At 43.4% G+C, this 13,734-nt stretch overlaps 1 protein-coding gene across 1 annotated transcript in view; it reads right to left on the bottom strand.

The window, feature by feature from the left end:
* BPIFB3 (BPI fold containing family B member 3) overlaps nt 1–11,847 on the bottom strand; it is a 33,133-nt gene extending 21,286 nt beyond the window's left edge. Inside the window, exons 1-5 of the mRNA XM_020990535.2 lie at nt 11,733–11,847; nt 7,793–7,949; nt 6,263–6,367; nt 5,331–5,471; nt 403–466 (exon numbers count right to left, since the gene is read on the bottom strand). Coding sequence (XP_020846194.1) covers nt 403–466; nt 5,331–5,471; nt 6,263–6,367; nt 7,793–7,949; nt 11,733–11,847 — 582 coding nt within the window. The remainder of the gene's footprint in view (nt 1–402; nt 467–5,330; nt 5,472–6,262; nt 6,368–7,792; nt 7,950–11,732) is intronic.
* Nucleotides 11,848–13,734: the final 1,887 nt, after the last annotated feature.

Genomic DNA, 13,734 nt, shown 5'->3' with positions numbered 1-13,734 from the left:
CCTGGGCAAGTCACTTAACCTCTGCCTCAGTTTCCAAATCTGTAATAGCACCTACCATCTGGGGATGTTGTGAGAATGAAATGAAATGATATTATAAAATATTTTGCAAACCGTGAAGTGCCATATAAATGCTAGCTGTTATTATTATAATTATTATTAATATTATTAACATCCTTGTTCCTCCACCTCCATCCCCTCCTGCCAAAACTACCAAGTGTGCTGGGAGCTGATAGGGTCAGATGGAATTACCGAAGAGGGTTTTCATAAGGGAATTTTAGATGCAAGGATTTAAGGGCTTAACTTGGATGTCATTTAGGGAGTTATATAAATTTCCCAGCAGGGTCCAGACTTCAAGGGTCAGTCAGAGGGCAGCACCCTGGCAGAGCCAGTTTGGAGACTCACCAGTTTGGGCAGCACCTTGAAGAGTGTCTGTTCCACCACACCAAAGAGTGGGGCCGGCAGCAGTCTAAGCCAAAGCAACAGAAGGGTTAATCATAGAACGTGCTGGACTGGGTCTTCCCTATGGGATGTGAGACCCAGGTGAAACTATGGGGTCTCATGGGGCTGGGGCAACCCTAGGGGCTGTGAGAAACACAAGATATCTCTAGGGAGGTAGGGTAGGTGTGGGACATTCCAACCTTGTTACAGATTACTCTCCTTCACACAATTGATGGCTCAGTCACCAGGACCTTCTTAATGTTCTTAATGCAGGCTATCCCACATCTGTCTCCATGCCTTAGGACTGATTGCTCCCCATGCCTAGAAAGTGTGTCATTCCCCTACTCCCAGCCTCCTCAGGTCAGCCTCTTAGATTCCCTGGTTTTCTTCAAAACTCAGCTGAAATACCACCTTCTCCACCAAGGATGCTTAACTTTTCTGTGTCCTGGACCCTCTCGGCAATCTGGTGAAGCCTGTGGATAGACTCCCCTCTCCAAAGAAGGTTTTTAAATGCATCAAATAAAATGCATAGTATTACAAGTGCAAACAATTATATTGATACAATTATCAACATATATACATATATGTTTCTGTGTATATTTATATACATTTTTTAAACCAAATTCATGGACCCCGAGTTAAGAATCTCTATTCCACACGAAACATTTCCTGATTCCCCTAGTTGTTAGTACACATGCACAACACACAAACACATGCTATTATGTATTTACTTTATATGTATACATATAGCATAAACTTTTATATGTGCATGTATATTTAATATATATATATATATATATATATATAATATACCTATATATTTATCTCCCCCATTAGAATGGAAGCTCTTTGAGGGCACTCTAATTTTGTATCACTTGTTTTTAATCTCCCCAGTATTTAGTAGAGTTCCTGGCTGATAGCAGGCTTGTAGGGCAGCTAGGTGGCACAGTGGATAGAGTGGATTAGAAAGACTAATCTTCCTGAGTTCAAATCTGTCTAACAAATGTTTGTAGATTGGTTAACTAGAGGATCCAGCAGGGGTGCTATTTGCTCCCCTAAATATTTGTATCCCAGCACAATCAGGTTACAGTGAACACTCAGGACTCCCTTGAAAGTTAAGGACCGTAGAAAGACAAGTCTAGAGGTAGAAGGTAGGAGGCGGAGGGCCTCACAGGCTGACTAGGTGTAGAGCTCTCTCAGCCACAGCTTCTTTCTTCCCCATCACTTGCCTTCTTCAGGTGCGATGCAGAAGCTCCCATCCCTACCTCACCTCCCACCCAAACTGATCAGGTCTCATTTGTGAGGCAACAGCCTAGTGTGGCATCAGAAGCGATACCAATATTCTTGTTGCTTCCCTTACTGAGCAGTCCCTAGACTATGACCCGAGTTTTTCTGCCCAGATACTGAGAGTTCCTGCCCCCACCAATGGGAAAGTGGAAGGGATGGAGGAGTGGGGAATGGGGAGAGGGACACACGATCACAGCCCTACCTACTGGCTCAGGGCTTTGATCTGAGATGTTGTTCCCTACAACCTCACATTCTACCACTATCATCATTCCATAAGGACTCATCTGATACGTGAATTTAAAGTGAGCTAAGGTCTAATGTTCCCTGGGACGGCTAAACCATTCATAGTTGACATAGAAATACAAATTATTCAAACTGATTAACCCATAGACCCGAATCATAGACTATAAAATGTCAGAGCTAAAAGGAACTTTAGAACATATAGTTTTTGTAGACTGACAAAGTTGGAAGAAACTCTAAAATGTATCTAGTCCAGCAGTATTCTCATAAACATTTAACAACCGGCTCTTTGAAAAACAAAATGTAAGCCTGACACTCTTTTAAGTTCAATCTGCGTTATTAACATGGAGAAATATCAACTTCTGAAGCCGAGGCAATCAATAAAATAATCAGTCAAGCCCTGATTTGTAGCTTGCCAATTTCTGAGGTGTTAATGTTCACACTGAAAATTTAACAATCAGCTCCCATAAGCCAGTTTGAGCTGGCTCCAGCACATCCCTGATCTAATCCAACTCCCTCATTTTACTAATGAGGGAATTGAGATCTGGAAAGGGACAGTGACTTTCCCAAAGTTACATAGTCAGTAGCAGAACCAGGACTAGAAGCTAGGTCTCCTCACTCCCACCAGGCAACTGTGCCCATTTTCACCCAGAAAGGTAAAATTTTAAAAATTAAAAACAGCCAAAGCCAAGCTTCTAACAAGATGTGGCTCCAGCAAGGAAGGCGTCTTTCTCTGTAACCTTTCTCCCGGGCCCACTAGGGGGCGCTGTCTGACTTGCAGTGACCAAGTTAATGGTTCAGTCATCTGGCAAAGGTGAAAATGAGTCCAAGTAACGTTTTGAAACATCTGCTTTTAGTTTTCATTGTCACACTTCAAAAATTCAGCAGAAAAAAAGCTAGACTTGTCAGAGGTCCTGAGTTCAAATCCTAGCACTGCCGCCTACTTCCTGTGTGACCTTCAGCGACTTGCTTGGGACTCCATTTCCTCATTTGTAAAATGAAGGTGGGTAAACTGAGGTCCCTTCCATTTCTAAATCTAGGCTCCTATAAACAGTTTCAGTTCTGCTCGGTAGTCCCCCTCCTCCCTCCTCTACATCCACATTGAAGTTCGACTAAAGTTTGAGCCCAGTTCCAGGCTCGTTCTGCACTTCTCGTCTTACACAGGTGAGGAAACCGGAGATCCATGGAGGTTAAATAATTTGCTGAAGGTCATACAGATAGCTGGAGAGAAAATGGCAGAGCTCTGATTTGAATGCACATTTTTACTCCGAATCCAGGGGCCTTGAGCTATGCAAACCCACAGGTCTCATAGGCTGGAAACCAGCCAAAGCCACCCATAGAGCAAATCCTTCCCTACCCTGACCTCCAGCCCATAGGCCCCTTTACCAGTAGGCACAATAAGGAACTGCTTATGAGGTAGGATATTAAGGGTGCCAGGAAAGCTCCTCTTTATCGCTCTATAATTTCCTCCCCAGTCTGATCACTGAGACCTCGAATCTATTAGACTATAAGCTCCTCGAGGGCAGGGATTGTCTTTTGCCTCCTTTTGTGTCTCCAGCACTTAACACAGTATCCAGTACATAACAGGTGCTTAATAAATGTTGATTGATTGATTGATCCCCTACTGAGACAGAAACAGAGAACAGGGCCCTTTACATACCCCACTAGAGAATGCAAGAATGCAAGTCTCCCTGGGAGAGTAACCATCCAGGGAGAAAGAGACTCCCTGTGAGGGATCTCAGACCCCTTGCTGAGGGTAGCTTGGAACAGAGAACACTGGGGAGGGACACCATGAAAGGAAGAGGGGCTAAACCAAACTTACAATGGCAGAGCTGGCAGACACCTGAGAGACCATCAGGTCCCAGTCCCTTCTCTTACACATGGGGAAACAGGCCCAGGAGTGACAAGGGATTTGCCCAAGGTCACACAATTAGAAGCAGAATTGAACCTAGGTCTTGTGACTTCTAGCCTAGGAATCTTTCCCACTAAATCAGGTTGGTAGTAACATCACCAATACCATTCTCCCTCTTTGCCCCTGCACACACACACATACAAACACCCCTCCCCAAATGGCCTCTCACCAAACCTGAAATTCTACCGTTAGAGCACCTCATCTCATCCTGTTTTTAGGACTTTCAAGAGCCCTCTGTGAAGAGCTAGCTAGGTGGCACAGTGGAAAGAGCATTGGGCTTGGAATCAGGAAGGCTCATCTTCATGAGTTCAAATCTGGCCCCAGACACTTACTAGCTATGGGACCCTGTTTGCCTCAGTATCATCAGCTGTAAAATAAGCTGGAGAAGGAAATTGCAAACCACTCCAGTATTCTTGACAAGAAAACCCCAAATGGGGTCACAAAGAGTCAGACAGGTTTGAAATGACTAAACAGCAACTATAAAGAGCCACGCCTTCTAAGTGGGGTGCCAGCTGTAACCTAAGTAGAGGAGTACCTCTCACATCTAACTGGGAATCAGCAGGTCTGAATTAGTGAAGTTTGTCCTGCAAGTCTAGTCTTCCTCTTCCTGGGCCCTTTCCTGCTCCCAGGGTCCCGTCTCTACCTTTCAAGTTCTAGGATTCCATTTGTGAAGCACTGTCCAGATGTGAGGTGACATGATTAGCCTCTGTGTAAAGCTGGATGTCAATATAATAACAATAACAATAGCTATATTTATGTGTATATAATACTTTAAGATTTGCAAATCACCTTACATAGGTTATGTTATTTGAGCCTTATAACAACACAGTGAAACAGGAACTATTATTAACCCCATTTTACAGTTGAGGAAACTGAAGCTAAGAGAGATTAAGTGACTTAATTGCCCAGTATCACACAGCTAGCAAGTGCCTGAAGAAGGGTTAAATAATAATAGCTAGCATTAATACAGAGCTTAAAGGTTTGCAAAATGTTTTAGAAATATTATTTCACTTTATTTTCACAATAAACCTTGGAGATAGGTACTATTATTATCTTCATTTTACATATGAGGAAACTGAGGCAGAAAGAGATTTTTTTTTTTGGTGACTTTTCCAGGGCCACATAGCTAATATGTTTAAGGCTAGATTTCAACTCAGGTCTTCTTGACTCTAGGCCCAGCTCTCTACCCACTGTGCTACCTAGCTACCACTGAGGCATTTAAAATGTGATTTGATAAGCAAGAATTGCCTGGATACCCTATGTTCTATTTCATAAATGGAAGGTGAAATTATGAGACTGTTAGGTTCAAGAGAGGTCCAAATCCCAAGTCCCAAGAAGAGGTGATCAGAGTCAGAGGACCTTGGGTTTTGAGTAACATGAGTAAGGAGTTTTCTTACCTGCCTCAAGCCAAGCACTAATCCCAGTATCTATCCAGTAATTGACCAGTACCTACCCAGATAGCAGGCTGATATGACCCAAAAGGGTATTGCAGCTCTTCACGATGAGGATTGGTGTGCCCTTGGGACTTATCCCCAAAGCCACCCTGGATGACACGTTCACCTCAGCTGCCACTTGCAACAGGCTCCCCAGAGAGCTGGGAGAAAATTCAGAGAGGAACTGTTAAAGGTCCCCCTCCCTAAATGGGCTAGGAGACCAACACCATACCAGTTAAGGGATGAAGATACGCCCAAGTGACTACGGTCAGATGTGTACATGTTTTAGGTCTCGATAAATGTGTCTAAAGTTCATGGAAAATGGGCTATCAGGACTGGAATGAAACTTAAAATACAGAACACAGAATGTTAGAACTGGGTTAGAACACATAATGTTAAAACTTAAAATGTAAAAGCTGAAAGGAGTATAGAACACAGACTGTCAGAGCTAGGAGGAACCTTAGAACACAGAATTCAGAGCCGGGAGGGGCCTCAGAACACAGAATGTCAGAGCCAGGAAGAACTTTAGGACATAGAATATTTTTGAAAAGACTCAAGAGACTGGAATATAAAACCCAAAAGGTGAAGTAACTTATTCAAGGTTACACCATAAGTCAGGGGCAAAGCCCATGCCAGTATCCAAGTCTCCCAACTTCAGGTTTGGAACACCTTCCATGACATTATGCCGTATTTGTATATGTATAGTATTTATCTCTTAGCCCCCATCCACTTCCCTGAGCCCAATTGTCCCCTGTGCTGATCTTCCTCCATTCACTGAGCCCCAATCCCCTTAACTAAGCCCAACTCCTTTAATAAGCCCCTACCACACTGACTCTGAGCCCATGGCCATCCACCCACCACCCAGCCTGAAGCATGAAGCTTAGCCTTGCTAAGCAAGGGTGAGATGCCCATGAGTCAATAGAAATGGCCCCTTCCTGAGGATCCCATTTACCCTGATCCATGGAGGCCAACTTTGGTCAGTAGGCTTAACTGTACCCCAAATCCTGGCAGTAGCTTCAGGGATACCGTGGGGAGCGTGAGCTCTTCAATCTTCAACCTGCCAGTTAAGGAGAAGGAAAATGAGTCAGAGAAGGTGAGGTGATAGAGAGAGCAGGCGTTCATCCTATATGGGGGCACCACAGGTGAGCCTTCCTCTAGAATGCACCTGCAATAGAAAAGGAAGTCCTGAGTATACCTGAAAGTAGAGGGTGGCAGGCCTTAGCACCTTGGGATTTATAGCTGAAAGAGGCCTTCAAGACCATCTAGGCCAATATACTTGACAGATTAAGTGGCCAACCAGCAAGTTAGTGGCAAAGTTGGAACTAGAACTCAGGTCTGTTCATCCCAGTCTGCCTTTCTGCCAGGTAGAGCCAAGCTTTTTTAAAAAGATTGTTCTTTCCTGTGAGTTTGTACCTATAGGAAATATTGGTGTGAAAATCCCCTCTGCCAATGTAGATTTGTACCCGCTTTGTACCTTCTCAATGACATGGCCCCAGCCTGGAATTTTCCATGTCACATTTCATCTAATCACATCGTAGAGAAATTTGGTGTCAGAGAGAATATCTAAGACCCAAATGCTAATTAAATGGTACTAGAGGTAGGACCTTAAACCAAACCAAAGGATCGTAGAATATAGTGCTAGAGCTGCAAGGAATATTAGAACATAGAACATAGAGTCTGAATGCTAGAGCTAGTAGGGACATTAGAATCCAGAATGTTGGAGATGGGGGGGGACTAGAACATAGAATTTAGAGCTAGAAGGGAGCTTAGAACATAGAATGTTAAAACTGGAAGGGAGCTTAGAACATAGAAGAGTAATGCTAGAAAGGGCTTTAGAACATAGGATGTAAGAGCTAGAAGGAAACTTAGAAGCTAGCAAGTTAGAGCTAGAAGGATTTCAGAGGATAGAGTGCTAGAGTTGAAGGAACCTCAGAACATAGAATGTTAGAGCTGAAAGGGACCTTAGAATCTAGAATATTAAAACTGGAAGGTACCTTGCAATCTAGAATGTTAGAGCTGGAAGGGACCTTAGAATCTAGAGTGTTGAAGATAGAGACGGGGCTGAGAACATAGAATTTAGAGCTGGAAGGGAGCTTAGAAGATAGTATGTTAGAACTAGAAGGAAATTTAGAACAAAGAATGTTAGGACCAGAATAGTTGTTAGAACAGGGCAAAATGTTAGCACTGGAAGAGACTTTCACAAAAGTACAGAATCCTCATTCCCCAATAGATGAATGGTCAAAGATATGAACTGACAGTTTTCAAAAGAAGGAATGCAAACTAGTTGAGAGGTGCTTGGGGCACCAAGAGGTTAATTTTCCTCAGGGTCACACAGCCAATTTATGTCCTGAGCCAAACTTGCTGTCTCATCTTTTTTAGCCTACCGAGTAAACCTGTTTGCCACGCCCCCAAATCCCCCAAAGAAATCCTTGGGGAAAAGCTGTCAATAAATACAGATCAAATTGAACTGAAAGTGACTCACCCAGAGACCTGTTCCACAGCTCCAACTATCCCACCATAACCAAGTAGACCTCCTCCTCCAAGCAGCCCTCCAGACCCAAGTAGACCTTGGTTCAAGGATATGACAGTCCCCAGCACATTCTGTAGGATGGGACCACCCACTAGAGAATTCTGGATGGCTGGAATGAGTGACAGAAAGTTAGGCCCTTATGTACCCCTCCAGGCTGAACAAATGCACCATACCCATTTCCTGAGAGATAGCCAGCTTCCTTAGTTTTATAGGATTTCAAGCCAAAAGGGATTCTAGACATTGGCTAGTACAACTCCCTTATTTTACAGGGAAGAACCGAGGCCCAGAGAGCTTAATTAACTGCTGAAGGTCACACATCTAGGATATAACAAAGTCAGAATTCAAACTCAGGTCTTCTTCCCATCCAGTATTCTTCCCAGTACACCATATCGTCCACTTCAGGTCACTGGGCCCAAGCAAAAGTCATGGTGTCCAAGTCAGCCAGATGCATTATTTGGAATAATATGAAGTAGAAAAAAGAAATTCCAAATGAAATCAGTATTTAACCTTAAGGGACCAATGAGTTTCAGTCAGATCCCAGGCTTCTCCTTCATTCTTCTCACAAGATATCCATACTCAGCTTCTCGGTGTCTGGGAACCCTGAGCAAAAACTTCTTCCCAGTACAGGAGCATCTATTGAATTTAAAGCGGGGGAGGAAACCCGGAAATGGACCCAGCCAAAACTCTCTCATCCAACCAGGAAGTGGTCAGACTCTCACAAAGAAGGCTCATCTCTCCAGAGACTCAAAGTTTGGGGGAGCTCACATAGGTCTCCCTCTCTCCTGTCTCCCCTTTCCTATCCATCCAATATATGTTGCCATGTTGACCTTCCTAATACATTGCTCTGATCATTTTGTATCCCCACCCCCTCAAAATCCTTCAGTGGCTCCCTATTACTTTGTATTACTAATGTAATAAATAATTACTAATGTATCCAAACATTATTTTATATTCCTCCTCTTCACGCTCCTCATTCCTTCTTCACTCCAGGCATTCTGTAGTGATTGGAACAGGGTTCCCCAAGGCTTCCAGACACATCATTAGGTGGCCTTTGAATATCGTTGCCTTTTTAGGAGTAGACAAAGGCCTGGCTAGGACTGAAGATGGGACTATGGTTGAGATTAGAGGAAAGCTGTAGGGGAGAAACTCCAGAATTGTACACAACCTCAGCATTTGGATGAGGGATATCTAGGATGTGACCTTGAACCTAACCATCTGGGACAGGTGGGTGAGGGATTCATCAATGACTAGGAGATTGGAGCCTTCTTTCCTCTTAAGGCTTCTGTACCTACTCTTCTAATTCAAGTACCTTCCCCTGTTCTATATTTCCACATCCTTCTGGCCCCACTTTTTCCACATTGTTCCTCTTGAGAGACTCTTTGCACTGTTTCAAATGAAGACTTTAAGTCTGGGGAAAAGCAGTGTCTACTGCTGAAAAGAGCAGAGACATAAGGGGAGACAGGGAGAGAATTGCCCTGCGAAGAAAGCTGCCCCCTAATGAAACCACCTCCCCCTGGATTTTTCCATAGCTCATGTGATCTGGTTGTATGGTAAATAGATATGGAGTCAGTGAACCTAAATAGCTTAGAACCAAAAGGATCTTAGAACAAGGAACACAGAATATTAGATTTGAAAGGAAAATTAGAACATAAAATGTTAGAGCTAGAAGAAATGGTAGAACAACAAATGTAGAATGTTAGTACTAGAAAAGAGCTCCACACAATTACAGAATCCCCATCTCTTAATAGATAGGTGGTCAAAGATATGAACAGGTAGTTTTCAAAAGAGATGCAATCTATCACAAATTAAAATAGCTCTGAGGTTTTGCCTTACACCCACAAGATTGGCAAAGATGATGCAAATTGGAATTAATAAAATGTTGGAAGTGCTGTGGTAAGAGAAGGCATTCTTTGTTGGGGGAGCTGTGAATTGGTCCAGTCATTCTATAAACATTTTGGAACTATGCAAGGAAATCCACTACACTGCATATAATCTCTGACCCAATGATACCACTAATGGGTATCTACTAAGAAAAGGTCAAAGACATAGGGAAAAGTCCCAGATATTAAAAAAAAAAATTATAGCAATATTTTTTGTGGTAGCAAAACAACTGAAAACCAAGTGGGTGCCTATCATCTGGCAACTGACAACAAATTGTGGTTTATTAATATAGTAGAATGTTAGACTGTATTATTACTCTATAAGAAATAAGTGTGAATTATTCCGAGAAACTTGAGGAGATGGTGCTGAATGATATAAAAAGAAACAAGACATCAATTTATACAATAGTTAGAGTAATGTAAAAGCAACAGTTTTGGCTCCACCAGACTGACAGAGAAACAAACCTCCCTCCTATTGGTTTGTTTAAATACATTTCTATGTCCCAAGAGACGCTCTTACGGAGCAGGCTAGGATGGGGAAATCAGAAATTTTTAAAGTAACAGTGAAACTTTTTTAAAAAGAATTATGGAATCCCTGAGTTGAAAGGAACCTCCACAGTCACTTAGTCAAACCTTGGACTGATCACAAAATCTCTGACAACAGTCATCCAGCATCTTCTTGAAGATACCTAGTGACGGGGAGCCCACCACTCCCTGAGAAGTCCCATTACACTTTTGGACAGTTCAAATTGTTATGAAGAATTATCTTCCGTGTGCTTGTTGTTATTCAGTCATGTCTTCGTGACCTCGTGTATGGTTTTCTTGACAAAACTACTGGCATGGTTTGCCATTTTCTTCTCCAGTGAATTAAAGCCAACAGAAGTTAAATGACTTGCCCAGGGTCACAGTGACAGTGAGTGTCTGAGGCAGGATTTGAACTCAGGTCTTTCTGACTCCAGGACCAGCACTCCATTGACTGGGTCACCTGGCTGCCTCCTTTCTTCTGTCCATCTCCCTAAATTTTCCATCCAGTGTGCCCAGCTCTGCCCTCTAGGGCTTTTGCCTCATGACAACCCCTCAGCTATTTGACAGCAGCTATCAGGTCTGCCCTGAGTCTTCTCTTCTCCAAATTAAACATCCCAAGTACTTTAAGTTAATCATTTCATAACACAATCCCTAGCACTCTCACCGTTCTGGTCACTGGATGTACTCCAATTTCTCATTGTCCTTTTTAAAATGTGATGGCCAGGAGGCAGCTAGGTGGGGCAGTGGATAGAGCACCAGCCCTGAAGTCAGGAGAACCCGAGTTCAAATCCAGCCCTAGACCAAACACTTGCCACTTGCTAGCTGTGTGATCCTGGGCAAGTCACTTAACCCCAATTGCCTAAAAATAAAATAAAATAAAATAATGTGATGACCTGATATGGCTGTGCTAGTCCAGGTGGAGTCTGACCAGGGCAGAGAACAGGGAGGGGCTACCACTTCCCTCATTTTCTAAAATCCAATCCCTTAGTTTTTCAGAAAAGAAAAGTGAGTCCCAGAAAGAAAGAGACTTGTTCAAGGTCTCACATCAAGGTAGTGGCAGAACCAGAAACAGAAACCAGGTCTTCTGAATCATGGTCCCATGCTTTAAGTACAGATTGGGCTAAACATCTTCTGAGCTCCCTCTTAAAGAGCTGTTCTCTGGTCCTAGGATTTCTTTTCTCCTTCAAGGTTTCTCTTGATACACATTTACAGAGGTTGTCTGATGGAGTGGAAACAATACCAGAATGAGAGCCAGGAGTCCTAGGCTCTAGTAACCACTCCACTCCTCGCTAGCTGTGTGATCTTGGGCAAGAAACTTTTCCTCTCTGAGCTTCAGTTTCCCCCTTTGTAAATGGACATAATGATATGGATGCCAGTTACCTCACAGGGCTACCTCAAGGAAAACACTCTATAATCTGCTAAGGATTATAGACAAACCCAGTGCCCAGATACCTAACACAAATATGAGGTTCATGAGCAAAACTCACCTGATGCCAGTTCATCTTTATCAAGCCGTGCAATCGTTCCGACTGATTCTAGTAGCCCTTGTGATGGAGTCAACAACCCAAAGAAAAGGACCACAGAGAGCACAGAGAACATCATCAGCCTTAATACCTGGAAGAGTTGGAAACAAGAATTCTCAGTCTCCTGCACACACAGACCCCAGCTTGGCCCTGGCTCAGTCCCTTTCCCTAGAGGATGACCAACCCCCTCCTCTCTAGAGAGCAAAATTTGGAATGGTGAGGAGAAGTGGCAGAGGGACAAATTTGGTCATGGTGTGTCAGGAAAAACAGCTAATGGTTAAAGTCATCCAAAGGTGTAATGACTTCTGTGGGAGGCAGTGCGGTCCTTACTGGAGGTACAACCAAAGGCTGGGCTGCCCCTTCTCAGCAAAGTTGGGGGACACATTCTTGTCCAGGTTGGACCAGATGTATGATTCTGTGATGCTGTGTTTTGTAACAAGACACAGGGTCTTCTCCCTCATCAAAGCCCCACTGCAAATTTATCTCTTCCATGAAGCCTTCCCAGTTTAATTCTCCACTCCCTCATTTTCCCACCCAATCTGGTTTCTTCCATCACAACAGCAGGCCATTTCGCCCAAGTCACGGGACCAGAGGGTTTAAAGCTGGAAGTGACCTTAGGCATCACCAAGTCTAGCCTCCTTAGGTGAGGAAACTGAGGCCCAAAAAGATATGAAGAAATGATAATGATAATGATGATGATAAACACTTATAAATATTGTCTCATTTTATCCTCACAACAACTCTGGGAAGTAGATGCTGTTATTATCCCATTTTACAGATGAGGGAACTGATGCAGACAGAGGTTAAGTGACTTGTGCGGGGTCACCCAGCTAGTAAGTATTTGAAGCTGGATTTGAATTTGGGTCTTCTTGAATGCAGGTCCAATACTCTATCCACTGCCTTGCTCAGTCATACAGTTAAGCTGAACTGAGGTTTCAACCCAAGTCTTCTGACTCCAAACCTAAGTCTCTTTTCAGGACATCCCTCTTGTCTTTACTAGCTCAAGGCAGGTGTTTCTAGCCCCACATCTATCTATTTATGTTGTCTTTTACTCACTTCACACGTGGGATAGTGTAATCACCAAGTCCACTTTTGGACTGTGAAGGCATACACTGTGTGTTTTCTGTCCTCTGTTTGCCTCCATAGAACTTAGTAGAAGGCTGATAAGATGAGGGACTGGGTTTTAACTGAGGGACTAATTACCCATCACCACAAGAGAGCACAGTTAGATTAGATAGGTAAATACAGAGACATATCCAAGGAGCCTGACTTCACCCCACTAGCAGCACCAAGAAAAAGCTGCTGCCTCTTCTGCACCTTACACATTCAAGCTTTCTGTAACCTGATGTCACCAAGGAGCTGAGGATGCTCTGCATGTCTCCACGCATCCTCATTCAGTTTGGACAAAGAGGGCATCTCAGTGAGAAAAACAGAAGACCAAGAGCCTGGAGACCAGCATCTGTTCCCAGATCTGCTACTGACTCTCCATAGGATCTCAGATGAGTCACTCTCATTGAGCCTTAGTTTTCTCCTCTATCAAATGAGAGATCTGTGAGCGATTTCTCCCACAGTTCTCAAAACACGTATGACCTTCTTTTATGGATAACTATTCAGACTGGTAAAGCATAAGAATTACTAGGTTTTGAATCAGAAGACCTGGGATTTCGAATGGGACCTCAGTTTCTTCATCTGTAAAGTGGGGGTAGAGTGGTCTCTAAGGTCCCTTTCTGCCTCTGCATCCTATAATCTGTTTTACAGAGGAATAAGAAGAAGCTCAGAAGGATGACATGTTCAGAAGAGGGTTCCACCTAGGTTCCCAGTGGGAAGAGGAAGCAAGCCAGAGAGATGACATGGCATAGAGGAAAGAGCACTGGATTTAAAGTTAAAAGGCTCAAATCCTGAATCTGTGATTTTACTACTTGTGCGACCTTAGGAAAGTCACTTCCCCCTGTCTGGCCCTCAGTTT

Source organism: Phascolarctos cinereus, unplaced genomic scaffold (assembly GCF_003287225.1).
Source record: "Phascolarctos cinereus isolate Bilbo 61053 unplaced genomic scaffold, phaCin_HiC Scaffold_2;HRSCAF=192, whole genome shotgun sequence".
NCBI lineage: Eukaryota > Metazoa > Chordata > Mammalia > Diprotodontia > Phascolarctidae > Phascolarctos > Phascolarctos cinereus.
Note: the sequence above shows the minus strand (reverse complement) of the source record. Positions and strands in the feature narration are given on the sequence as shown.